General features: G+C 48.7%; 1 protein-coding gene across 1 annotated transcript in view; it reads left to right on the top strand.

Annotated features, from left to right (window-relative positions):
• NAMPT (nicotinamide phosphoribosyltransferase) overlaps positions 1-27,443 on the top strand; it is a 139,387-nt gene that overhangs the window by 50,752 nt on the left and 61,192 nt on the right. Inside the window, exons 2-4 of the mRNA XM_082255986.1 lie at positions 3,656-3,812; positions 4,047-4,150; positions 18,255-18,383. Of these exons, the coding sequence (XP_082112112.1) occupies positions 3,656-3,812; positions 4,047-4,150; positions 18,255-18,383 (390 nt within the window). The remainder of the gene's footprint in view (positions 1-3,655; positions 3,813-4,046; positions 4,151-18,254; positions 18,384-27,443) is intronic.

The following is a 27,443-nucleotide window of genomic DNA, read 5'->3' as shown; positions in this document are numbered from 1 at the left end:
TAGTATGCAGCCAACTCCTTAAGGATGAAGGAATCAATACCATTGAATGGCCCCCCATGCTCATCTGACCAAAATCCAATCAAACACCTCTGGGACATTGTTTCGGTGCATCTGCCACCGCCAGGTTGCACCTCAGTCTGTTCAGGAGCTCAGTTATGGCCAGGTCTGGGAGGAAATACCCCAGGACACCATCCATTGTCTCATTAGGATCATGCCCTGACATCGTCAGGCATGCAACAAAGCACTTGGGGCCATACAAACTATGGAGCACCATTTTGAGTTGCTGCAATGAAAGTTCAGCAAAATGGACTTGTCTGGTGCATCTTTTTCACTTTTGATTTTGGGGTGTCTTTGAATTCAGGTCCTCTGTAGGATGATCATTTTCATTTCCATCAAATGTGGCATCCTTTCGTTCCTAACATTACCCAGTCCATATCAGTATAGGCATCCAGCATGATATTTTTCCCCACTGAGTGTTCCTTTAATTTTTTTGAGCAGTGCATTAAATGCCCCCTAGGAGCTGATAAGCACATGCTAGCACATTAAGGTTAAGTTTAGTAGCTGTAGTGTACATGAAGCCAAAATGTGCTGTCCATGGTGTAATCATGGCTGCTGATCCAGGATTACCATAATTACTTTCACACTGGCACAATATTCAGTTATTTTGTGTGGGGGTGTTTTTTTTTTTTTTTTTTGTCTTTTTCAAAAGATGTGTGTGTGTGTGTGTGTGTGTGTGTGTGTGTGTGTGTGTATATGTATGTATGTGTAGGCTTTATAGAGTTTTTTTTTTTTTTTGCCCAAAATTTTCATGTTCTATAGTAAAACAGGATGCGATAAATCCCATGTCACCATGGCAAATAGAAATTGCATTCTGGCCCCTGGGCTATTGTCACTGTTCGCACAAGGTGCAGGATTGCACAATTCCTATCACTCTATGCCTGGGAAATGTAGTTCCGGGCACCAGTCAGGTAGTATTTAACATTTAGCCCTGCTGCGACAAAAAGCAGGGTTTATATGTTGGATAGAAGCATTAGTGTGGTTGTGCTGCTGCCTGAATGCTTCCACACACTCCACCCGCCCCCTCCCCTATGTATCCCAGGATCTACTTGCCATGGCCTTGGACCAGCACAGCCGGTGCTGCCGGGTAGAGGGGAGGGAAGAGAGCGGACGTATGTCCTCTCTTCATCCCCCCCCCCTTCTTGTTGCAAACCCAGAAGTGATGTGTATGACCTCACTTCCGTGTCTCCGTTTAGTTTCCCCGGCTATCATCGGTGGAAAAGAATGTAATGCATTGTGGTGTGCATTGCAATACATTCAGTGGAGCACAGGGGAGACCCTGGATGTCTCATTAAAGAGAACCTTTTATCAAGACTCATCACATAGGGGACTTTTTGTTCCCTGTGATGGGAAAAAGTTTAATTGTAAAAAATTAAAGGTTACACCCAAGCACACAACCGCCCCCCCCCCCCCCCCAACATATGCAAGTACAAATGTAAAAGCATGCGTCGGAGCTCTTGCGCCTGAAAACATAGATTGTGATACACATTGCATATCACGGCTTCTGTCTTGTCTCAAGGCGCCTGCTGTGTGCTATCTTGTGAGTGGCAGCATTGGTATTTTCCTTGGTAATATAAGAAAATAGACTGTTTCCTGGTAGCAGTCATCCTTTTCACTTTGGCTGCTTTTTTCACTATATTAACAGCAAGGAACAAGTGTAGTTAAAGGACTTTGATTCCTCCATCCATACAATTGAGGATGGAGAAATTCTTCCCCCATCCCCCCTTAATTCAAATGATCAACCTCTGAGCAGGGACACACACTGATCAAAATTCATATTGTCCCTGTTGAACTGTCAAGGTTTCGCTCAGTGTATGGCCAGCTTTCGAGTGTCCATTGATTGTCCTGATTACAGGCCTCTCGTAAATACATGAACAGCAAAAAATTTTAGTTTATCCAGTCAGATGTTCCAGTATTTTTCATCATACAGTGCATCCGGAAAGTAGTCAGTGTTTCACTTTTTCCACATTTTGTTATGTTAGTCTTATTCCAAAACGGATTAAATTATTTTCTTCAAAATTCTACAAACAAACATTACCACCTAATGACAACGTGAAAGAAGTTTGTTTGAATTCTTTGCAAATTTATTTATGATAAACGAAAAAAAAATCACATGTACATAAGTATTTACAGCCTTTGCGCAATACTTTGTTGAAGCACATTTGTCACTATTTACAGCCTCAATTTTTTTTGAATGATGTTACAAGCTTGGCACACCTATTTTTCGACCGTTTCTCCCCTTCTTTGCAGGACCTCTCAAGCTCCATCAGGTTGGATGAGAAGCGTTGGTGCACAGCCTTTTTCAGATCTCTCCAGAGATGCTCAATCTTGTTCAAGTCTGGGCTCTGGCTGGGCCACTCAAGGACATTAACGGAGTTGTCCTTTGGTCACTGCTTTGTTATCTGAGCTATATGCTTAGGGTCGTTGTCCTGTTGGAAGATGATCCTTCGCCCCAGTCTGAGGTCCAGAGTGCTCTGGAGCAGGTTTTTATGAAGGATGTCTGTCAATTGCTGCATTCATCTTTTCCCTCCATCCTGACTAGTCTCCCAGTTCCTGCTGCTGAAATGCAACCACATGCTTTACTGTAGAGATGGTATTAACCAGGTGATGAGCGTTGCCTGGTTTCCTTCAGACATGTTGCTTGCCATTCAGGCCAAAGAGTTCAATCTTTGTTTCATCACGCCAGAGAATTTTGTTAATCATGGTCTGAGAGTCCTTCAGATGTCTTTTGGCAAACTCCAGGCGGACTGTCATGTGGCTTCCGTCTGGCCACTCTACCATACAGGCCTCATTGGTGGAATGCTGCAGAGGTGGTGGTTCTTCTGGAAGGTTCTCCTCTCTCCACAGAGAAAGGCTTGAGCTCTGTCAGAGTGACCATCGGGTTCTTGGTCACCTCCCTGACTTAGGCCCTTCTCCCCCGATAGCTCAGTTTGGCCGGGTGGGCCGCTCTAGGAACAGTCCTGGTGGTTCCAAACTTCTTCCATTTACGGATGATGGAGGCCACTGTGCTGCTCATTGGGACCTTCAATGCTGCAGACATTTTTCTGTACCCTTCCCCAGATCTGTTACTGAAAACAATCCTGTCTCGGAGGTCTGCAGACAATTCCTTGGACTTTATGGCTTGGTTTGTGCTCTGACATGCACTGCTAACCATGGGACCTTTTTAAATAGACAGGGGTGTGCCTTTCCAAATCATGTCCAAGCGACTGAATTTACCAGAGGTGGACTCCAAGTTGTGGAAGCGTCTTAAGGATGACCAGTGGAAACAGGATGCTCAATTTTGAGTGGCATGGCAAAGGCTGTGAGTACTTGTGTACATGTGGTGTTTTTTTTTTTTTTTTCTTCTTGTTGCAAAGATTTCAAGCAAACTTCTTTCCCATTGTCATGGGGATGGGGTATTTGTAGAAATTTGAGGAAAATTAGGAATTTAATCCATTTTGGAATAAGATGCACTGTATGTATTGATTTCACTGTAGGGACTTTGTGTTTTTGATCTAAAAGAGTTCTAGAAGTTACTATTCAGTGGGTGATTTGTATTTTTACTATTCAGTGGGTGATTTGTATTTTAAGTACATTCTCTTTTCTTCCTCTTTTTCAGGTTACTCACTATAAACAATATCCTCCAAACACAACCAAAGTATATTCCTACTTTGAGTGTCGGGAAAAGAAAACCGAGGACTCTAAATTTAGGAAGGTGAAATATGATGAAACGGTCTTTTATGGATTGCAGTATATTCTAAAGAAGTATTTGAAAGGTAAACCTGACCATTTCCTCCCCTTCTCAAACCATACATAAGCTGTCTTTGATTACAAATTTCTTCCTTACACCTGGCTAAATTGAAGCGAATAATAAATATTACCTCTTTTCCAATCATCTTGGTTATCGATATGGAACGGGAGCTCACCCTTATGAAAACTGACATCTCACCTCCATTTGACACTGCATTACTACTGCTTTTTTTTTTTTTTTTTTTTTTCTTCACCAACAGGAAAGGTTGTGACCAAAGAAAAAATTCAAGAAGCCAAAGAAGTTTATAGAGAGCACTTCCAAGATGACGTTTTTAATGAGAAAGGATGGAATTACATCCTTGAGGTGAGCATCATTTTGTTGTCCAGATTTGGAGATTAAAATAAATTGTCAGAAATATAACATTTATATAGAGGTAACACAATTATGTAGAATAATTGTCAGAGTAGACTGGGAGTTGTGAAGCTGTGGGACCTCTCTGATCCAGTTACATAATCCCATCCTTGGTGTCAGGAAGTCTGCATACATGTTAATCCCTCAATTAACATGGCTAAAGATGTGAATTGCTGCCAGATTTGCTAGGGTAGAAATGGCACACCAGATGTACATGCCAATGAGCATTAGGTTATCAAACAAGATGTCAATAAAATAAGACCTAATACGCTTTACTCCAATCAAATGTAATGAAAAATAAATGTAAATGTGTAAAGAAATAACATTTTTATCAAGTTATATTAGGGTCTTTTTTTTTTTTTTTTTTTTTTTGGGTACTCGCCGATACCAATTACCAATGCCTACTGCAACTTTGTTTACTCTTCAGCTGTCCGCCATGGTACAAAGCATTGAAAAGTTATTTTACAAATAAAAACATATATTTTTTTTCTTTTAATTTTGAAATGTGAAGCGTGTAAATATGTTAAAGGTGTAAAAAAAATATTATTGAGCAAAGCAAACGGATTCTCTTTTAAATATTAATAGTTTTATAAAATAAAGACAGGATAATAAATGAATGAGTCGGTGAGGTTGATTAGAGTAAATTAAGGGTTAATAAGAGGTTAAACAGAGGAACAATTTTAAAAAACACAAAGGTTGCTTAAGCGCCGGTTCACATACACGCGACGCTACTTCCCGGGGCGACCTCCGAGATCGCAGTGCGAGCAGCCCGCCGCGACCTTGGAGCGGCCGCCACGGACTTCATAACATTGAAGTCTATGGCGGTCGCCTCCTGGTCGCCCCAAAGAAGCTCCGGACCCTTTTTCTAAGTCGGAGCGACTTGTGTCGCTCCTATTAGAACGGGTCCGCAGCTTCCCTATGGGAGGCGACCTGTGAGGCGACCAGGTCGCCTCACAGGTCGCCTTAGTGTGAACGGGGGCTAAACTGACTTTATTTACAGACCGAAGTTCATCCCTTTTGATCTGTAAATAAGCTTAAAGATACAATGTTTCTTTTTATCTTTTATGGCTGAGCACTGTTGATAAACATTGCTGGCTTTTCTTTTTTTTTTTTTTTTTTGACAGCTGTGAGCAGAGAACTGCTCTGCATTTGTTAACATGAATCATGGAAATGCTGAAATAAGATCGTGTGATGGGTTGAGTCGAGATCAATCTTTTAATGAATAATTGCTGCATTCATCTTTTCCCTCCATCCTGACTAGTCTCCCAGTTCCTGCTGCTGAAATGCAACCACATGCTTTACTGTAGAGATGGTATTAGCCAGGTGATGAGCGGTGCCTGGTTTCCTTCAGACATGTTGCTTGCCATTCAGGCCAAAGAGTTCAATCTTTGTTTCATCACGCCAGAGAATTTTGTTAATCATGGTCTGAGAGTCCTTCAGATGTCTTTTGGCAAACTCCAGGCGGACTGTCATGTGCCTTTTACTGAGGGAAAAGAAAACCGAGGACTCTAAATTTAGGAAGGTGAAATATGATGAAACGGTCTTTTATGGATTGCAGTATATTCTAAAGAAGTATTTGAAAGGTAAACCTGACCATTTCCTCCCCTTCTCAAACAATACATAAGCTGTCTTTAGATTACAAATTTCTTCCTTGCACCTGGCTAAATTGAAGCGAATAATAAATATTACCTCTTTTCCAATCTTGGTTATCGATATGGAACTGCATTTGTTAACATGAATCATGGAAATGCTGAAATAAGATTGTGTGATGGGTTGAGTCGAGATCAATCTTTTAATGAATAATTGTGCAGCTCTAGTCACTGAAAAGATGAGAATTTTGGGGGGTTGTTTCATTGGCCGGAATTACTATTGAAAACCGTGTCCAAACTCTTGACCCATCTAAACTAGTTTGAAAAATGTGACTTTAGACCTGTTTTTAATGCTGCTTTTCTCCTGTCAAGAGTAAAAGGTTCAGAAGAGCATAGTGTGCAAGAGGCCTAAGGGCAGTATAAATGTGTACAGACCACTGTTGGGCATGGCCTGGACAGCAATGGAGTAGGACACACGAGCTGAGCTCCGCTCCTGTATTCTGTTCTCTCATCCTGCATGCCCTTCCCTGCCTGACCCTTACCTGCTATCCGTGGGGAGATCACCGCCAACCCTGGGACCATGCCGCCGCGGAAAGCTTCCTCTACCGCCCAGCAGCTAGACAAATTCTGCCAGCAGGAGTGTTACATGGAGACCGAAGATGGCACCGCTCCCTCAGACTCCCGCAGCCGATACCAGCAGGGTCCTAGAGGCCATCTCCACATGCCAAGCCACGCGGACTACAAAGATAGAGGAGGTAAAGGTGGACATTAGACAGGACATGGCTAGGCTAAGGGACAGGGTGGTGGAGACTGAGGTCTGGATTAGCAGGGCTGAGGATGAGAACCCCATTCAACATGCAGCTGAAGCTATGCAGCGCCAGATACAGCAATCAGCCCAGAAACAGGATGACCTGGAGAACAGGGCACGCCGCTGCAATTCGCGTTTTATTGGGCTGCCTGAGGGGCCTGATCCAGCTAACTTTCTAGAAACTCTACTGATTAACCATTTTGGCAGAGATGCCTTCTTTGCGACATTTGCAGTGGAAAGGGCCCACCGTATGCCCCCCTGAGGGTGCACCACATCGCACATTTATCGCAACATTCCTCAATTATCGTGACTGTGATGCTATAGTTCGATTAACCTGTGAACGCGGCAACATTCCTTTTCAAAATGGCAGCATAGCAGCTTTTCCAGACTTCTCAGTGGAAGTTCAGAAACAATGTTCCCGCTTCACTGACGTCAAAAGGCGCTTCCGCGTGCACCATTAAAGTATGCCATGCTGTTCCCTGCCTGCCTGAGAGTGGTATCCGATGACAGAGCACACTTCTTTGAAGATCCAAACAGATGCGATTGGGAAACTGCCCTGCTTGAGAAGCTTGTTTCTTGCCGTCATCAGGTTATCCTATACCTTTGTTTCATTTTACTGCTCGGCATGAGACGCTGTACCCTTCTCAGCTAGGTGCACCCGCACTGTACTGTCTTTCTTGGCCTAGGTAGGCACAGCACTTTTATATGCCTCCTATATTGCCTATCCTTTTGACCTGGCCTTTATATACTGGCTGTTGATGTCCTCTACTCGGATTTGAACTCTGGGACCCTGCGTGCACCACACTCCTGGACTTCCGTATGATCCCTACTCACACACATGACAGGCGTTTCCAAATGCCCAACCCTATTTTTTTTTTTTTTTCCTTCGAGAACTGGGAGCCTGTATAAGGAGCGTTGCTGCCTTGCTCTGAACACGTTTGAACCTGTTTTGCACCATGTGTCCTACTACCATTCCGTTAACCACCAGTGATTGACCCAATCAGTTACTGGATGCAACGGAGAGATGGCCTTTCTTTTGCCTGTTCTTAGGGCTGACTGTGTGCCTGCGGCCCTCTAAACCTATATCCTTATGTGCTTACTCTTCATTGGCTTGTGTGTTTATGCTCCCGAAAAGTTGGGGTCGCGGAGAGGGAATGTTATTATTGTTTTGTTTTTGTTTATTTTCTATGTCTTGGAGCCGGTTCACACTGCTGCGACACGACTCCTTACTACTTCGGGGGCGACTTGTGCATTACCATGCACCATGACTTCAGGGGCGACTTGCAGGGACTTCACATAATGGAAGTCTATGCAAGTCACTCCGAGGTTGCCCCGAAGTAGTACAGGACCCTTTTCTAAGTCGGAGCGACTTGTGTCGCTCCTATTAGAATGGGTACTGTAGCGGTCAATGGACCGCAAGGGAGCGCGACTTGTCAGGCTGACAAGTCGCGCTAGTGTGAACCAACTCTAATTCTTATTCTTGCTGTGGTTATTTTTAAACTACGCTATGACTTCATATAAACCTGCTCTGGGGACACCCATCGCGGATATTTTTTTTTTTTCTCCTCCTGCTTCACCACTATGGCTACCGTGAAATTCCTCACGTGAAATGTCCGCGGTCTCAGGGATAAGTTGAAATGTTCCGCTGTTTTTGGTTGCCTTAACTACAGAGCGGACATTGTGGTTTTGGTGGAAACACATGTCACAGGCCAACTCCAGCTGGCACTTAAGCTCCCCTGGATAGGCTGGACCTACCACGCCACCTACACTGCTAATTCCAGGGGTGTCTCAATTCTTTTTTCAGAAAATACTCATCTGTCAGTTATATCCGTTCGTTCCGACCCCCCCAGGGCAGGTTTACCTTCATGCATGTAACACTATAGAATAAGCAATATTTGCTCCTGGCTTGTTACATCCCTCCTCCCTACAGCTCGGTGGTGATAAAAGGTTTGTCCTTTATGGCCCAATATCCAAATGTCCCGTCTGTGTGGATGGGTGATTTTAACATGGTGTTGGACCTGACTTTGGACTATTTACACTGCTCTCACCCACATGGGCCCCCTCCTCCTACCCGCCCTTTCAGAGACTTAGCACTGACTGACACCTGGAGATACCAGCACCCTAACACACGCTCCTACGCTTGCTTTTCGGGCTACACACTCCACGATTTCACATATAGATTTTATTGTGGTCTCAGATCCCCTGCTCCCCCCTGCTGCAAGACTCTTGGTTTGAACTCCGGTCTTTGTCAGACCATGCCCCATGCTAGGCCTCGCACCGCATAGCCCCCCAGACAGTTCCCCGCCAGGGGTGTCTTCACCCCTTTTGGCTCACTGCCCTAGAGGATCAGGAGGGACTAGCCCGTGAATAGTCATAGTATTTCACTGCCAACACTGGGTCCTCAGATGCGGCCCTGGTGTGGGAGGCTTTTAAGCTTCATGTTCAGGCAACCCTAGCCAACTGCCTGAAAAGTCTCACTCTCTCCTTACAAATGCACAAGCCCACTTGACCTCGCTGACAGACGCTTGCTCCAATGCCCCGTCGCCTGAAACTATATGGGTGCTTAAATCCCACGCCCGACTTGTTGATCAACTGCTATATGAGAAAGCAAAACAAAAGCTATTCTTTTGCAAACAGCGGGTGTTTGAACAGGGCGAACGGGTGGGCAGACTGCTGGCCTATTTGGCTCACCAGGATACTAGCCCTCCAGTAGTGGTGCAGCTGTGAGGTCCCGATGGGTCCAATATTTCTGACCCACCGCTGGTGGCTGCAGAAATTCGCTCCTATGTCACGCTGTATGCTTCTCAGACGACTATTACCGCCCAGGAGACTCGTGTGTTCCTTCAGCGCATCTCATTCCCTCAGCTGTCCATAGCTCAGCAGGAAGAGCTGGATGCTCCCTTGATGGCTGATGAAATTGCTGCTGCTATCGCTTCCCTAGCCCCGGCCAAAGCCCCAGGCTCTGACGGTTTACCCCTTGACTTTTGTGCGACCTTCTCTGAATCTCTATTCCCCCGAGTTACTGTCTCTATATAACCACATTTATGACTCGGGCTGCCTACCGGACTCCATACCTAAGGCTACCATTTATAGTGCTCCCCAAGCCCGGTAAAGATCCCCAATACCCTGAATCCTATCCCCCACCGTATCTTCACTCCAGGCAGATGTCAAAATCCTGGCGAAACTCCTTGCGATCCGTCTTAATAAGATAATATTCGCCCTTCTACATCCTGACCAAACTGGCTTCATGCTGGGAAAAAACCCTGCCATGAATGGCCGACGTTTGTATATGAATCTTCATGCTGACCATGATTGGGTGGGCACTAGGGTGGTGGTGGCGTTGGACGCCGCTAAAGCTTTCGACTCTGTGGAATGGAGGTACTTATGGGAGTGCTTGCATGCCTTTGGGTTCGGCACGGCCTTCATTAGGTGGGTGCAGGCACTCTATCTACCGGTGGCTAGGATCTTGGTGAACGGTTGGATGTCGGACCCCTTGGCCGTGGGACCCGACAGGGGTGCCCCCTTTATGCCCTAGCCATTGACGATCGCGCTTCGCACTCTCCCCCTTATACATGGTCTGCCAATCATCCCTGAAGGAAACTATAGGTATTTTATGCGGACGATAGGCTTTTGAACTTAAAGGACACTGATGCTTTCCTTCTAACTGCGCTACAGGTCATAGAGGAGTTTGGGGTCTCACTCCGGTTTGAAAATTAACTGGTCCAAATCTCAATTCCCCTCTACCCGTCTCTGCACCCCCCCCCCCTCGGACTCCCTCCAATTGCAGAGGGTCGCGGCAATACGTTACCTGGGAATAGTCACAAGATCACCCTCGGATTACATTGTGGACAATAGAACCTGTTTTACCCTGTTAAAGCAGCGGACTCAGACTTGGGCACAACTCCCCTCGGGATTATGGGCAGGTGAACCTCATTAAAATTATTTTTACCCAAACTTCTTTGTGTTCTGGCATTCACCGATCCTAATCCCTTTAAAACTGTTCAAAATTGTTGATATTCTGAATTCCTTTGTGAGCAACACAAATTGCCCTGGGCTACACTTAAAAATCCAACTACACGGGGTGGAGTGGCATTGCCAGACTTTCAGTCGTACTATATAGCATCCCAACTCACACTTCTACTATTTCCGCAAACTGGAGGAACTCAGCTACCAAATGCTTGTCTGTAGGAGACCACATCAACCGGCTTTTACTCCTATGCAGGTGCTCTTACAGGGCCGGGGTCCTACGCCATTGACTACTGTGACGTGAGTCACTTTGGTTGGGGGGCTTGTGGAACCCCAATTGCTTTAGGGAGGTTGGGAGACTCCTTGTCCAGCATCTCCGGTGCCTCTTATGTGTAAGTCACCCTGTGTCTGTAAGGAGCACAGGGTGACCAAAAACCCCAGTCAGGCCGGCTCTGCACTAATCACACGCTTGCTAGTGGGGGTTTGTTGTTGTTGAATACCTGCATTCCTTTGTTATATTTTTATTATGGGATGGGTATGTTGAGTGGATTGACTAAGGGGGAGGGGTTGTCCCTGAAGTGTTCATATCCATGTGCTTTGTGTTTTGAATAAACAGTTTGATTCTGGATGACTCCAAAGCTTGTACTGTGGAATTTTTGGGGTAACTATAGCCAGAATCGCAGATCCCGTGTTCAGAGCTTTAGGAAGCAGGTTACTGGCGGAGATACCCAGTCGGTGGTGTCTGGATTCTGTTGCATTGGTGGCAGCGGTGGGATGCTTCCTGCAGTCTGCAACATCCAAACCTCCAACCTCCACCGGGATCCCAGGTCCGGGGAGCAGAAGAGGAGAGGTACAGATAGCCGCCATGGAAGAGGAATTTGGAAGGAGGTTGCGAGAGATGCAAATACAGCACAGGGGACCAGTTTTTCAGAGAAGGTCCTGCTGGGATGGCATGATTCAATCCGCTTTGAACTCTGGGAGGAAGCGCTAGCCTGTGAGCAGCGACACCAGGGAAAAATCCTCCCCTCCTTCCAGGAAAGGTACTGGTCGCAGTGCGAATATGTATAAACAATATGATGTTCAAAGTTTTGACTTCTTTCTTTTAATAACTACATAACACAGTACTTGTACTTTTACTTTCAGTACTTGAGTAGCAATTTTTTTCAAAACTACTGGTACTTTTACTTTCAGTACTTGAGTAGCAAAATTAAAAAAAAAAAACTACTTGCAATACTTAAGTACAAAAAATGTTGAATACTTTAGTACTCCTACTCAAGTCACTTTTTGATCGAGCACTTCCACTTCTACTCAAGTCACTTTTTGATCGAGCACTTGTACTTTTACTCAAGTATGGGTTTCGAGTACTTTATACAAGTCTGAGTGTTGGTGACACCCATGTCGGCCTGATATCTGCACTGTACACTGAGCTGCACAGTGCTGATGTTGATCTGACGGTGGAACGGATGCAGACTCGTTGGCTGCCTGATACGGGCCCTTTGGACTCTTACCTGACGATGACATAGATACATTTTCTCTTACATCCTCTGACAGTCGCCGCCCATTCATACAGTCTTCACGATTGGGTATTGGCCTTCTCCGCAGGAGAAAGATGGGCAGTAATTTTGTTAATACAACATATAGACACACCCACAGGGGGCCGTCCCTCTGGCCTATATCCTCCAGCCAGTACCCCTCTAATCCAGTTCTTTGCTGCCTAGTGTCACTAGTAGGCTAGGTTTTCCCCGCTGGTACCTAGTGTCTGTTTTTTTTTTTTTTTCTTTTAAAAATAGCTTTTTATTTTTTCTCACCTACGCTAGTTAGTCAGAATTTGGAGGACTAAAAGCGTCAGCAGAACTGGGCCTCATACTGGTTAATATAGACCCTTACGGAGTCCCAGTCTGCCATCGAGCGTCGCAGGCTTTTGGTACGCCCAGGCCTCACGACAGTGCCCCTAGAAGTGGGGACGAACCTGCAAAGTTTTTCTATCTTCGCTGGGATGTCTCAACGTCGGAACGCCCGGGGTTGCTAGCATCCTTCCTGGCTGACGGCACCCCCACCCAGGTGGGAGGTCTGCCGTGTCTGAGCGGTGCCCACGTTTGTGGTATGGTGAGTACGACTACCCCTCTGTCCCTGGGAACAGGTTTTTGAGGGGGTATTGAGTGGGCCCACTCTGGGGATGGCAGTACATGTAAAGTTTGCTGTAATATCCCCCTCATGGCCGTGGGATGGCCTCCTGTGTCTTACCTTCCCTGTCCCTGCGGGGGCGCTCCTGCGGTGCAGACCGCCATAAGGGGGGGGGGTGTGGGGGCTTCCTTGGGGGTGCTCTGTGCAGATTCCAGTTGGGTCCAGTGCGGGCGTTTTCTGCAGCGTTTGGCACGGTTTCCCCTGGCCGCCATGTTTGGTAAGGGCTGGCTGTTTGGCCTTAGAGTGAGGGCAGCGGCCATTTTCCATCATTGCCAGCGCCATCTTTAGTGTGGGCGGATGTCCTTTCTTAGCAGTGGCCATTTTCTAAATGCTTTTCCTCCATTTGACTCTATCGGGGCACCATTTTTTTGTGGCTCATGGCTGGCTTTTGCCTCTAGGGGCGTGAGGTCACTTCTTCTTTATAATCAGCCTTCTCAAAAGCAGCGTGGCATGTATAGGGACACTGTGGGGAGATTTTACTGGTTTTCTCTGGCTATATTTCTGCTAGCACTCTTTTGTCAGTTTAGCTTTAGTTAAGGGAAGGGTCTCCACCTGTAGTGCAGTTTGCGATAGGGGTCTGCGGGAACCACCGTTTTAAAGGGCCACTGTCATTTTTGCTAATATGGAGTCCCAGGATAGCAAATTCCCCACAGACCTAGCTGGTGGTTCAGATACTCCCGATCCCACTTCCTTAGCCTCTTTATCTGCTGCACTTGCGACTTTAGCGTCAAGAGTTGATCTGCTGATGTCTGATCGAGTTACAAAGAAACGGCCTATGCCCTCTCAGTCTTCTGACTCAGAGCCTGAATTGGTTGCCACGGGCGATGTCCCCCTTGAGGGGTCCCTGTCTTCTCAGTCGGATGTGGAGGAGGAGGATTCTTCCTCTGGGATGGCACGTGACCGTGCTGCGGTAGACGCACTTATTAGCTCCGTTAAGGAGACTTTAAATCTTGATGATGAGCTTTCCATGGCAGGTAAGCGGGTTTCCTTCGGGACCCGCAAAGGCCCTGAAGTCGGGTCAGGTTTTTCCTTGTCCCAAGGAGTTTTAGGAGCGGTAAATGACCAATGGCGTCGCATTAAGCAGACGCTGGTAGTACCGAAGAGATTGAAGTACCATTATCCCTTTGTGGATTCGGTTGATACTCGCTGGTCTGTGGTTCCTAAAGTGGACCACTCTGTTTCCAGACTGAATAAATCCACCCTGATGCCTGTGGAAGACTCCCCGGTGTTTGAGGACCCAGCGGATAGAAGGGTGGAAACGCTTTCCCACCACATGTCTATGGTGGCGGGTTCCCTGCTGAAACCGGTGTTCGCCTCAGTGATGGTCTCTCAGACTATCGCAGAATGGGCAAAGGTTCTGAGGCGCACTCTGGTAGCAGAGTTGATTTCTGCTGCTGCGCTGAACATGTTGGATCAAATGACACAGGCCTTGATGTACCTGTGTGACGCGGCTTTGGGCGAGGCTTCTTTGGTCGCAAGTCTATCTGCGGTTGGGATTGCAATCCGCCGCATTTGGCTGAAAAGCTAGTCGGCCGACCACGCTTCTAAGAAGACAGTGTCTGACATCCCCTATGCGGGGATCGTCTTTTTTTTTTTTTTTTTTTGGTGACTCTCTGGATGAGCTGATCAAGGGGCTTACTGGGGGTAAGAGTACTCTCTTGCCTCAAGTCTTGAAAGGTAAATCTCCCTGTGCTAAGCGGGGTCCCTCCTTTAAGACTAACCGGGGGTCCTTTTCGTGCCTTCGGGGCACAGGAAAAGGGTAAGTCCTTCAAGGCCTCTGGTGGTCCCAAGAAATTTTGGGCGGGTATGCCCAAAACAGGTCAAGCTGGGCAGGCAACCTAGTCCACCCCTTCCTGAAGGGACGCCCTCGTCCGTATCCGGGGTGGGGGGACATCTGCGTTGTTTTCCCGAGCCCTGGCTGTCCCATATTTAGGACAGGTGGGTTTGCAAGCTCATTAGTTCAGGGTACACGATCGAGTTCCGATCTCGCCCCCCCGCAGACAGATTCTTTCCATCAAATCTCCATCTTAATCCCGATCGTTTCTGGGATCTACAACAGGCAGTTCAAGATCTTCTCGCCCAAGGGGTCATCGTGCCGGTCCCTCCGCGGGACAGGTTTCGGGGGTTTTACTCCAATCTGTTCAATGCACGGAAAAGAGGGCAAGGTGCGTCCGATTTTTGGACCTAAAGTTACTGAACCGCTTCATTGGATGGAATCCATCCGGTCAGTGGTGGCATCTGAGTCCAGGGGAATCAATGGCCTCCCATCGACCTAAAAGATGCATATCCCTTTTTATGAGGGTCATCAGCGGTATCTCCACTTCGCAATCGCAGAGGAGCATTAACAGCTTCGGTCTCGCTTTGGCTCCAAGGGTGTTCAAGGTTTTGGCTCCTGTGTTGGCTCTGCAGAGATCCTTGCAGGGTGGGACAGGCATCCTCCGTCTTGGACAGAAGGATTTCTCTAAGCCACCAGGTGAGATCGGATCTTTTTTGGTGGCTCCAGTCACCGATTCTGACACAATGCAAGTCCTTCCGGCCGTTATTGTGGACGGGGCTCTCCACGGATGCCAGCCTGTCGGGCTGGGGTGGAGTTCTGGGCACGATTTGTGCCCAGGGGCCGTGGTCGGGGAGAGGAGTTCTCCCTACCGATAAATGTCCTGGAGTTTCGAGCAATCACACTCCGTTTGTTCCGTTGGTCGGCTCGGATTCAGGGCTGCCCTGTACGAGTGCAGACGGACAACGCCATAGCGGTGTCATACATCAATCGGGGGCACCAGGAGTGCCCGAGCGGCCAGGGAAGTGGCCGAGATTCTGTCATGGGCCGAATCGCATGTTCCTGCAATTTCGGCCGTCCACATTCCAGGTGTGGAAAACTGGCAGGCGGACTATCGGAGTCGCCAGACCCTGGACCCGGGGGAATGGTCCTTACACCCCGAGGTGTTTCACCTTCTGTGTATATGCGGTGGGGGTCTCCGGACGTGGATCTGCTCACATCCCGTCTCAACAAAAAAATGGAAAGGTTCGTGGCTTGATCTTGCGATCCTCTGGCGGAAGCCTCGGACGCGCTGGTGGTGCCATGGCATGGTATCGGCTGATATATGCCTTTCCTCCGATTCAAATGTTGTCCAAGTTCCTCTGCAGGTTACCCTCGGAATGAATGCTGGCGATTCTGGTAGCTCCAGACTGGCCACGTCTGTCTTGGTACGCGGACATTATGCAGATGGTTGTCGAGCCTCCCTGGCGGCTTCCACTAAAACTATGTTCTGTCTCAGGGACTGATCTTCCATCCTGCTTTACAGTCGCTGGCTTTGACGGCATAGTTGTTGAAAACCAAGTCTTGAGAGACGGGTATCCCGTCGGCTGCCATTCCTACCTTGCTAAAAGCTAGAAAAGCTTCCTCTGGGAAGATTTATCATCGCACCTGGAGGGCATATTTTGCCTGGTGAGTCACAAGGTCTTCAACCCAGCTCCTTTCAGTGGCGAGGGTTTTGGCCTGCCTACAGAATGTGGATCAGCGCCTGTCGTTGACCATGATCAAAGGCCAATTGTTGGCCTTGGGCATTCTTTTTCAGCGTCCCTTGGCGACTAATTCCTTGATTCGCACCTTTATTCAGGGGGTGTGTCATCTGGCTCCCCAGAGGAAGGCTCCCCAGAAAAATGCTCCCTTACCTCCCTGGGACCTGAATCTGGGTCTGTCCGTTTTTAAAACGACGTCCCTTTGAGAACATCAGAGAGATCCCTCTGCCTGTGTTACAGAAAGTTGCCTTTCTAGTGGTGATCACATCTGCTCGCAGAGTGTATGAGTTGGCGGCTCTGTCTTGCCGCTCCCCCTATCTGGTTGTTCATAGGGATGAAGTGGTCCTGCGACCAAACCAGTTTTCTTCCTAAGGTGGTTTTAGCCTTCCATCTCAATGAGGATAGTGTTGCCTTCACTTTTCCTGAAGGACCTCGGAAGGGTACAGTGGCATCGGCGGCAAAACAATTTCCAAATGGATCAGACAGACGATTGTGCAGGCCTATTAGATTAAGGATCGGGTTCCTCCCTTCCCTGTTAAGGCGCACTCTACTAGAGTGGTTAGTGCGTCTTAGGCTTTTCGCCACCAGGCGTCAGTGGCTCAGGTGTGCAAAGCGGCGACCTGGTCTTCTGTACACACCTGTTCTAAGTTTTACAAACTTGATGTGTTGGCATCGTCGGATGCTTCTTTTGGCCGCAAGGTTTTGAGTGCGGCAGTGGTTTAGAGACATGCTTTTTTTTTTTTTTTTTTTTTTTTTTAATGGCTTAGTCATGGGGTTTATTTTATTTTTTTTCACTGACCTGGGTGCTGCGTTGCCTATTTTAAGGTTGCGTCTTCCCACCCCTCACATCCTACACTGCTTTGGGACGTCCCACTTGTGAAGACTGTATGAATGGGCGGCGACTGTCAGAGGACGTAAGAAAATAGAATATTTGTAAAATCTTACCGTAAAATTATTTTCTCTTAGTCCTCTGACAGTCTTCTCCCTCCCCTCTGTTTGGGGTTGATGGTTTTTCATGGACTGCTTGCTACATAACTGGATTAGAGTGGTACTGGCTGGAGGATATAGGCCAGAGGGATGGCCCCCTGTGGGTGTGTCTAGTTAATGTTTGTTGTAACAAAAAATTACTGCCTAGCTTGCTCCTGCGTAGAAGGCCAATACCCAATTGTGAAGACTGTATGAATGGGTGGCGACTGTCTGGACTCGGAGAAAAGAATTTTACAGTAAGATTTTACAAAAATCCTATAGACATAGAGGGTGTCCTGCCAAATTCGACAAGGTTTGGACTAGATGACTGGAGCTCGCACAGACCTGTAGGGACTAGGAATCTTGCTGGAATGCGAACTATCACACCTGTACGTTTGCTTGGGTTCAGCCGTTGAGGACATACACACACCCCCCCCCCCCCCCTCACCACCGAGTGTAGTGTTCTCCCTGAGACTTCGGTATTTTTTTCCATATGCATGTATTACCACACACTTTTGACAGCAATGTTTAACTGTTTAGTCTCCTTATGTTATGGACATGTGCTTATGAAATGTATAATGTTGTACCCATTGTGTGCTCCTTTTTTTGAATGTTTCATACTCATACCAAGTTTTTGTACCTGGTTATGTTTACCACAAACTTGTGTTTGATTTAAAAAAAAAAAAAGTGTACAGACCACTGATTCCTGTAACTGTATATGTGATAACATTGAAGGACAACATAACCTTGTAAAATGTCCATGCTGTCACATTTGTAGCATTTGTACCGTTTTTTTGGGGGAAAATGGCACTTAAACTTTAGTGCACAGTGCGATTTGTGGGCCTGGAATTTTTCAGCCTTCTGTGCTCTAGCTTGAGAACACTATGTGAAGGACAAGTACTGTAAACATGTCTAATTCAGTGATACTACTTCACTGTATTAAACTGCCATGTTTGTAACAAAAATGTCCCATTGCTCCTATTAACATATTGTGTGTTTTTTTTTTTTTTTTTTTTTTTTTTTTAAGAAATATGATGGACATCTGCCTATTGAAGTGAAGGCTGTGCCTGAAGGTAGTGTTATCCCCAGGGGAAATGTCCTGTTCACAGTAGAGAATACAGATCCTGAATGCTACTGGCTTACAAACTGGATAGAGGTTTGTGACATTAATCTTCTTTTTTTTTTTTTTTAATGGTAATGCTTTTATGAGCTTTGCTTCTCATCTGTTGGTTTTTTTTTTTTTTTCCATGGTATCTTGGCAGTGCACCTGCTGTGTATGCTTACAGTTGACCCACACTTTGAGTCCTCCTCTGCAGCAGAGGTGGTAAGAAGATGGATTGCGCTAAATCGGAGGCACTATGTTCTTCTGTCTTGTCCTAGAGCAGGTCTCCAAACGTTTCAAACAAAGGGCCAGACTTCTAGGAGGGGGTGGATTGTGGCCAGTGGGGGAAGAAAGTCTCAGGCCCAGCATCAGTGGAAAAAAACGTGGCCTCGTGTCAGCTGGAGAAATAGTTCCCCTTTGTGTCAGCGGGAGAAACGGAGCCCTGCTGTTGGTGCCAGTGGGAGAAACGGAGCCCTGCTGTTGGCACCAGTGGGAGAAATGGGCCCCAAAGGGCTGCAGTTCGGAGACCACTGTCCTAGAATAAAGTTAATAGGTATAGGGTCTCTGGCAGCTTGCTAAAATGGAAAAGAAAACAAATCAACGGGACCAGTCCAGTAACAGCTGCAGGTCAAGTCACCGCATGCAAAAAAATTGCAATGATACACGTCAAACAGATATTTGGCTTTAAAAACTTTTACCATGCTTATGGGGCAGTCCCTGAGGGCATACATCCAATCACTCTGCTATAGCAGCGATCCTCAACCCTGGCCCTCAGGGCCCACTAACGGGCAAGGTTTGCAAGATAACTGAAATACATCCCAGGTGATCTAATTTGCTGCTCATTGATTGCAGTACTCTAGTCTGCATCTCCTCAAGGTAATATTTAAAATCTGGCCTGTTAGTGGGCCCTGAGCACCGGAGTTGAGGACCACTGTGCTATAGGATTCATTTTGTTTCTGCCTAGTCAGGAGTAAGGACCTAGTTCTCTGCTGGGACTTCGGTCTTAGCATTTTTTTCGCCAATGCCGCTATTGCCTGATCTGCTTGGGGCGGTAATCCTGGTGGGGGTCCCTGCCGTTGTCCCCCCCCCCCCCCCCGATGCAAATTGATTGCTGGACCCATCAGGGGACCCTGGAGACCGCATGGGGCTCCATGGATGCCCACTTTTCTTATAGATCGTTCAGCAGCCATTTTTTAAAAGTCCCAATTGAAATGCATGGGTGGCCATTTTGTTGTGGTATCCCATTGAAATGCATTGGGCGGCCATTTTCTCAGGAGTCCTTGAATGCTGCACAGCAGGGAGTGGCTAGGTCTTTACTCTAGTGCTGACCCAGGTACTTCCTCTTCCTGTGAGGATCGTTTCTGCACATTTCAGACAGACTCTGCTATGCTTGATATCAGGAGGTGGTGAGTCTATTGGGGGGGTCCCTGTGGGTCGCTCTCGCCCTGCTATTTGCAGTACTTAGTAACTGGGACTTGTAGTGCAGCGGTGTGGGGCCATTTTTGTTGCAGTATTCTTAACCGCTTGCCGACCGCCGCACGACTATTTACTGCGGTCCGCTCCTCACAGGCAGAGCGACGTAGTACTACGTCGCTAGCCTGTGAGGGTCTAGGGAGTGAGCGCGCGCCCCCGCGCGGTCACGGACCCCCCCCCCCCCCCCCCGCGTGTGTGACTCGGTGATCATCGGTGCAAGGGGAGAAAGTCAGGCGGCTGATGTAAACAAGCCGCCTGTCATTCTCCCCTGTGTAGAAACAGTGATCATACGGTTCTACTATGTAGGACCGTTGATCACTGTTCCTACAGCTCAAGCCACAGCCAATCACAGTTAGAATCACGCCCCTAGGGACACACACCACCCCTCCCTCTCAAAAAAGTTAACCCCTTCACTGCCAGTGTAATTTTACAGTAACAGTGCATATGTATAGCACTGATTACTGTAGAAATGTCACTGGTAACCCCAAAAGTGTCAAAAATGTCAGTCAAGGGTCCAATCTGTCCGCCGCAATATCGCAGTACCGCAAAAAAAATCGCAGATCGCCGCCATTACGCGTAAAAACAACAAAAATTACAATCTTTCCCTTTGTTAGTAAACGCGATAACTTTTGCGCAAACCAATCAAAATACGCTTTTTGCCATTTTTTTTTTTTTTAACCAAACATATATGTAGCCTAAAACAAATTGGCCGAAAAAGTTAAATTTTGATTTTTACATTTTTTTTTTTTTTGGGGGGGGAATTTCATTGACGCTCTTTTTTTTTGGTTATAGCGCATGATCAAAAAATCGCACAGGTAATCAAATACCACCAAAAGAAAGCTCTGTGGGGAAAAAAAGGACGTCAAATTTGTTTAGGTACAGCGTCGCACGACCGCGCAAATTGTCCGTTAAAGTCACGCAGTACCGAATCGCAAAAAAAACCCTGGTCGGAATGGGGGTAAAATCTTCTGGGGCTTAAGTGGTTAAAGTGGTTAAAGACACTGCACTGTCTGGGTCCACATGGAGTCCCAGGAGCAAGTTTCACCTGCTGATCCCCCTCCTTGGGGTTTGGGGAACCTCCGGGTGATATTTCCGCCGGGGACACGTGCTACCCTGAGGCTTCTGCGTTATCGCACTCTAAAGGTGAGGACAATATATCATCTGCTGCCGCGTGGGAAAACTCGCTGGTGGAGACACTTAGTGTCAGGACGGGAAACTCTAAAAATGGCGAATGATTCTGCAGCGTCAGGGACGCAGGTGTCAATTGGCACACGCAAATCCTCAAGTCGGGCAAGGTTTTCCCTTTGTCCGGAAATTTTTGCCAAAATTGTCTCTGAACAGTGGGGGTGCCTCAAACACATGTTAGTGGTGCCGAAGCGCTTTAAGAGGAGCTATCCCTTTGCGGACGCTCTAACCAATAAATGGACCGTTCCCCCGAAGGTGGACCATCCAGTCTCCAGACTAAACAAATCTACTACTGTGGTCCTAGTGGAGGAGTCTTCGGTCTTTAAAGATCCTGTGGATAGGATTGAGACTCTCTCGCCACTTACGTGTGATAGCGGGCTCAATACTTAGACCAGTCTTTGCTATCACTCTGGTGTCCCAGATCATAACAGAATGGGCAAAGTTACTAAAATGTGACTTGGAAACAGAACAGCTTCCTCCGGGCCTGGCACAGCTAACGGACCAGATGCATCTTTAGATGCGGCCCCTCTTGTAGACAGAGTATCCGTGGTAGGGGTAACCATTAGACGCATGGTGTGACTAAAAAGCTGGTCTGCTGACCAGGCTTCTAGAAAGGCTCTATCAGATCTCCGCTTTACAAGGGACTGCTTATTTGGGTCTTCCTTGGTTGAACTGATCGAAGGACTCACAGGTGGAAAAAGTACTCTTCTTCCTCAATCCGCTAAGGGCAAGTCATTGCGTAATAAACAGGGCCCTTATTTCACAGCACACAGGCGACCCTTTCGTGCCCCCGACATGCAGGAGAAAGGATCTAAACCGTTTAGATCAACTGGGGGTTCCAAGAAGACTTGGTCAGGTAAGCTGAGAGCAGGCCCTTCCATATCTAGAGACAAATCTCCGTCTGCATGAAGGGACGCGCTCGCCTGTATCTGGGGTGGGGGGACGTCTTTGTTTCTTTCCGGGACCATGGAACTCCTGGATTCAGGACAAAAAGGTCCACGATCTGACCGGGTTACAAGATCGAATTCAGATCCCGACCGTCGGATAGATTGTTAAACTGGTTTTCTCTTACGTCCTCCGACAGTCGCCGCCTCTTCATATTCGTCACATATGGGGGTATTAGACTTTACTCCGAAGGAGTAGCTAGGCAACAGAATATGTTAACATTAAAGCTTTTAACATATCCCACCCTCAAGGGGTGGTCCCCTCAGTCAATACCCTCCTACTTCCTGCAACCATATCTCAGTTTTAATGTCTAGCTTGTCAGGAGTGGCTGGCTTTTCCTGTGCTGGGGCTTTCTGCCCCAGACTCTTTCTTCTTTTTGAAATTTTGTTTGAGTTTTCTCTCTACCTTTACTTAGCTGTTATTTTTGTCAGCGTTAGTTCTTCTGATGAAGAGGATCATGCGGGCTGGGTCTCGGGCTGATCCCCCCTGGTCGTGGGTCGGTGGCTTCCCAGCCTGCCATCGAGCGTTCAGCCAGGTAACGCTCCTGGCACAGTGAACGACCCATCCCTGTTCGGTGCAGGGATGATTGGTGAGGTGGCTACCTCACTGGACGCCGTGCGGTTTCTTAACCCCCATTTTGTGTGTCTTGAATTGCGACTCTCCCTGCCTCATGTGCAGCGGCTTGTTCGCCTGTGCGGGTCCCCCACGCCATTGAGAGGTAAGTGTATCTATGTGGGGACCTGTCTGTCTGGGGGGGTGTCAGTCTGGGACTGTGTAACCTGCCTCTATTCACACTGCTTGTCTCCCTATCTCTCGGCTGCATGCTGTGGGCTGCAAGGGGGGGGGGGGGAGCTGTGTGACACTGTGTGTGTCAGCCTGGTCAGTGTGAAAAGCTGTGTGCTGTGGGGCATGTTTTTTTGGCATGTTTGGGCATATACAGCGATCGCTGCGGCGATCTGACATGTGTTCTTATACATGGATGACATGTGTGCATTACTGCACTGTGGAGCGGCGGTTTCGGCGCCAAACGGCGCCATTTTGCCTACACTCGCTCCGGCCGCATGTTTTACATGCATGGCGGCCATTTTCTTGTAGCCTCCATAGGCTTTCATAGAGCGCCCTGGCAGCATCACTTCCTCTTTCCAGGAACAACCAATCGAGGCAGCAGCAGCGGCGAGGGTCTCCTCAGGTTTTATCCTTCTGTTCTTGCTATCCATTGCCTGTGTTCAGTTTGCATATTCCCTGTGGGGGTCTCATTGTGCTTGAGTGTGGTGCGGTGGGCTGCGCTTGCCGCGCTTGCTTAAAGGGGCAGTTAACCCTTTATTGTCTGGTATTACAGGGGCAATGGATTCTCAGGAGGGCAAATTTCCTACCGCCTTGGTGGAAAGCCAGGGGACCGCTGTTTCCCCCCCCAGGGGGGGATTTAGCCACTATTGTGGCTGGCCTTGCTGCTCAGGTGCAGATGCTGGTGGCTGCTCAATCTACTAAAAGACCCAGAATTGCTCTTTCCTCTGATTCTGAGGGTGAAGGTGATGGGGTTGTTATGGCGGGGGCCTCCTTATCGGGGTCCCGCTCCTCCCTAGATCTAGTGGGGTCCGAAGTGGAGGCTGAAGTTGAGGGGGTTGATAATTCCTCCCCCTGGCTCGCCTGAAGAGCTTGCAATCATGGATGAATTGATTGCTTCCATAAAGCAAACATTGCGTTTGCAGGATGAAGTGTGTCCCCCCGCTGCCTTGGCGGCCTATGGGACGCAGAGGAAACGCAGGACACCGCAGGTTTTTCCCTGCAATGATGATTTTCAGCGCGCTGTTAAGGAACAATGGCGCAATCTGCGCAAACCTTTTGCTGTACCAAGTAGGTTCAAGCTGCGTTATCCTTTCTCGCCTTCCACTGATGAGAGGTGGTGTGTGCCTCCCCCAGTGGATCACGCAATTGCGGTTTTAAACAAGGCCACTGCGATTCCTGCAGAGGATTCCCCTGTGTTCCATGATGCCACGGATAGGAGATTGGAGTCTCTTGCCCGTCATACTTATTCTGTTACGGGTTCTATGCTTAAAGCTCTGTTTGCTTCTCTCATGGCGGCCCAGGCGATCGCAAGTTGGACGCAGATGCTTAGGCGCGTCCTAGTGGCCGACTCGGCCTCGCCGGCGACCCTGGATATGGTGGATCAAATCCACCAGGGTGTCATGTATCTGTGTGATGCGGACCTGGACCTGGTTCCATTGGCTGCACGTGTGCACAGCATGGCGGTGTTATCTCGCCGCCTGGTTTGGTTAAAATGTTGGTCGGTGGACCAATCTTCGCATAAGACCTTAGCCAATCTACCTTATGATGGGTCTCGCCTTTTTGGGGAGTCCTTGGATGTGTTGATTAAGGGGATCACCGGGGGTAAGAGCACTCTCTTGCCCCATTTCCCCAAGGCTAAGGGGGCTTCTGGGAAGAAGCATGCTAATTTTCGGCCCCCTCAGGGGTCCTTTCGTGCCTTTCGGCTGCACTACAAGGGCAAGCCGTTCAAAGGTCAAGGCTCTCAGAAGAAGCCCTGGTCTGGGAAACAGAAGTCCGGCCAATCCGGATCTGCAGCCCATAACAGTTCGGCCTGAAGGGGCGCCCTCACCCAGTTTTGGGGTGGGGGGACGCTTGCTCGGTTTTCTTCAACCCTGGTTGGCCCGCGTGCGGGACAGATGGGTTCGGGAGATCGTTCGATCTGGTTACAAGATCGAGTTTCTCTCTCGGCCGGAGAGCAGATTTTTCCCCTCAAATCTTCAACTGTCTCCAGAGCGTTTGCGGGACCGGCACCTGGCGGTGCGGGACCTGAGGGCTCAGGGAGTGGTGGTTCCGGTGCCTCATTGGGACAGATTTCGGGGGTTTTATTCCAATCTGTTCACCGTGCCCAGAATGGAGGGCAAGGTTCGTCCAATTCTGGACTTGAAGGCTCTGAACCGCTCTGTGCGGGTTCGCAAGTTCCGCATGGAATCCCTGCGGTCGGTGGTGGCTGCCCTGGTTCCGGGGGAATTCATGGCCTCCATCGATTTGAAGGATGCGTATCTTCACATCCCCATTTTCGAGGGTCACCAGAGGTTCCTTCGATTTGCCATTGCGGAGGATCACTACCAGTTCGTGGCGTTGCCTTTTGGTCTCGCCTCGGCTCCGCGGGTCTTCACCAAGGTGCTTGCACCGGTTCTGGCATTATTGAGGGCCCAGGGCATTTCTGTCCTGGGGTATCTGGACGACATTCTGGTTCGGTCTGTGACCAGCCAGGGTCTGGAGAAGGACCTGTCTGTCACGATGCAAACTCTGCAGGAGTTTGGTTGGACGATAAATTTTCCAAAGTCGACACTGAGTCCGTCGGTTCGTCTTCCCTACTGGGAATGATTCTGGACTCGGTGCAGGCGAAGGTCTTCCTGCCGGAAGACAAACTCAGAACTCTTCAGGAGGAAGTCAGGTCCCTCAGGGACGTTCCGCACTCGTCCCTGCGGACGTGCATGAGATGTCTGGGATTGATGGTCTCGGCCTTCGAGGCGATTCCCTTCGCCCAGTTTCACACGCGGGGTCTCCAAGCGGAGATCCTGTCCAGGTGGGACGGGCGACCTCAATCTCTGGATCTTCAAATCTCGTTGAGTCATCGCACCAGAAGAAACCTTCTGTGGTGGCTCCAGTCCCCGATGGTGTCCGGGGGCAAGTCTTTTCGTCCTGTCTCGTGGACGGTGATCACCACGGATGCCAGCCTGTCGGGCTGGGGTGGTGTTCTGGGCGTTCTATCCGCCCAGGGAACTTGGTCGGAGGGGGAGTCTTCCCTTCCGATCAACATTCTGGAATTGCGTGCGATAAATCTCTGTCTTCATCGCTGGACGGACCGGCTGCAGGGCTGCCCGGTTCGGGTGCAGACTGACAATGCCACGGCGGTGGCCTACATCAATCACCAAGGGGGCACCAGGAGTGCCCGAGCGGCTCGAGAAGTGGCCGACATTCTGTCTTGGGCCGAGACTCATGTCCCGGCGATAACGGCGGTTCACATTCCGGGAGTGGAGAATTGGCAGGCGGACTATGAGTCGCCAGACCCTGGATCAGGGGGAATGGTCTCTCCACCCGGCTGTCTTCCAGATGTTGTGTGCGAAGTGGGGTCTTCCAGATGTGGACCTGTTCGCGTCTCGTCTCAACAACAAGGTGAAAAGGTTCGTGGCAAGGACGCGCGACATTCGGGCAGACGCGTCGGACGCGTTAGTGGCCCCGTGGCATCAGTACAGGCTGATGTACGCGTTTCCACCGATTCAGTTGCTGTCCAGGTTCCTTCGCAGGTTACACTCGGAACGCAGCACGGTGATTCTTGTGGCACCGGACTGGCCTCGCCGGTCCTGGTACGCAGACCTCGTGAATCTGGCGGTCGACGCTCCGTGGCGTCTGCCTCTTCGAGACGATCTACTGTCTCAAGGACCGATATACCATCCTGCTTTACAGTCGCTGGCTTTGACGGCCTGGCTGTTGAGACCGAGGTCCTGAAGGAGAGGGGTCTCTCTCCAGAGGTCGTTCATACTTTGATCAACGCGAGGAAGTCTTCCTTGGGGAAGGTTTATTACCGTACTTGGAAGGCCTATTTTGCCTGGTGTGAGTCCAGGGGGTTTTCACCCCGCACGTACTCGGTTTCCCGTGTGCTGTCTTTTCTTCAAACGGGTGTTGATCAGCGTTTGGCGCTGGCTACGATAAAGGGTCAGGTGTCTGCGCTGGCCGTTCTGTTTCAACGTCCCGTGGCTTCCAACTCCTTGGTTGGCACTTTTGTTCAGGGTGTGCGGCATCTGGTTCCTCCTAGGAGGGATCCTTTGCCCCCTTGGGACTTGAATCTCGTTCTGTCTGTGTTGCAACGTGCTCCTTTTGAACAGATCAGGGAGATCTCGTTGTCTGTTGTCCAAAAAGGTCGCCTTTTTGGTGGCGATCACTTCGGCTCGCAGAGTGTCGGAGATGGCAGCTTTGTCCTGCAAGTCTCCGTACCTGGTCGTTCATTTGGATAAGGTGGTCTTGCGACCTAATCCTTCTTTTCTTCCGAAACGAGTTTCGGAATTCCATCTTAATGAGGATATTGTCTTACCTTCGCTGTGCGCGAAGCCTAAACATCCAAAGGAGGTGAGATTGCATTCTCTGGATGTTGTTCGGGCGATAAGGGTTTACCTTAAATCGACTGAGTCTTTTCGAAAGACGGACTCCTTGTTTGTTCTGCCAGAGGGTCCTCGGAAAGGCATGGCGGCTTCGGCCTCTACCATCGCAAAATGGATCAGGCAGACCATTGAACAGGCCTATGCTTTGCAGGGGAAGGTTCCCCCTGTGCCTGTGAAGGCGCACTCTACTAGATCTTTGAGTACGTCTTGGGCCTGTCGTCATGGGGCTTCTGTAGCCCAGGTGTGTAAGGCGGCGACCTGGTCGACCGTACACACGTTCACAAGATTCTACAAAGTAGATGTTCAGGCATCGGCGGATGCTTCCTTTGGCCGCAAGGTTCTTAGTGCGGCAGTTCCCTAGGGT

The sequence above is a fragment of the Pelophylax lessonae genome (genome assembly GCF_965119305.1).
Source record: "Pelophylax lessonae genome assembly, chromosome: 4".
NCBI classification, from domain to species: domain Eukaryota; kingdom Metazoa; phylum Chordata; class Amphibia; order Anura; family Ranidae; genus Pelophylax; species Pelophylax lessonae.
Note: the sequence above shows the minus strand (reverse complement) of the source record. Positions and strands in the feature narration are given on the sequence as shown.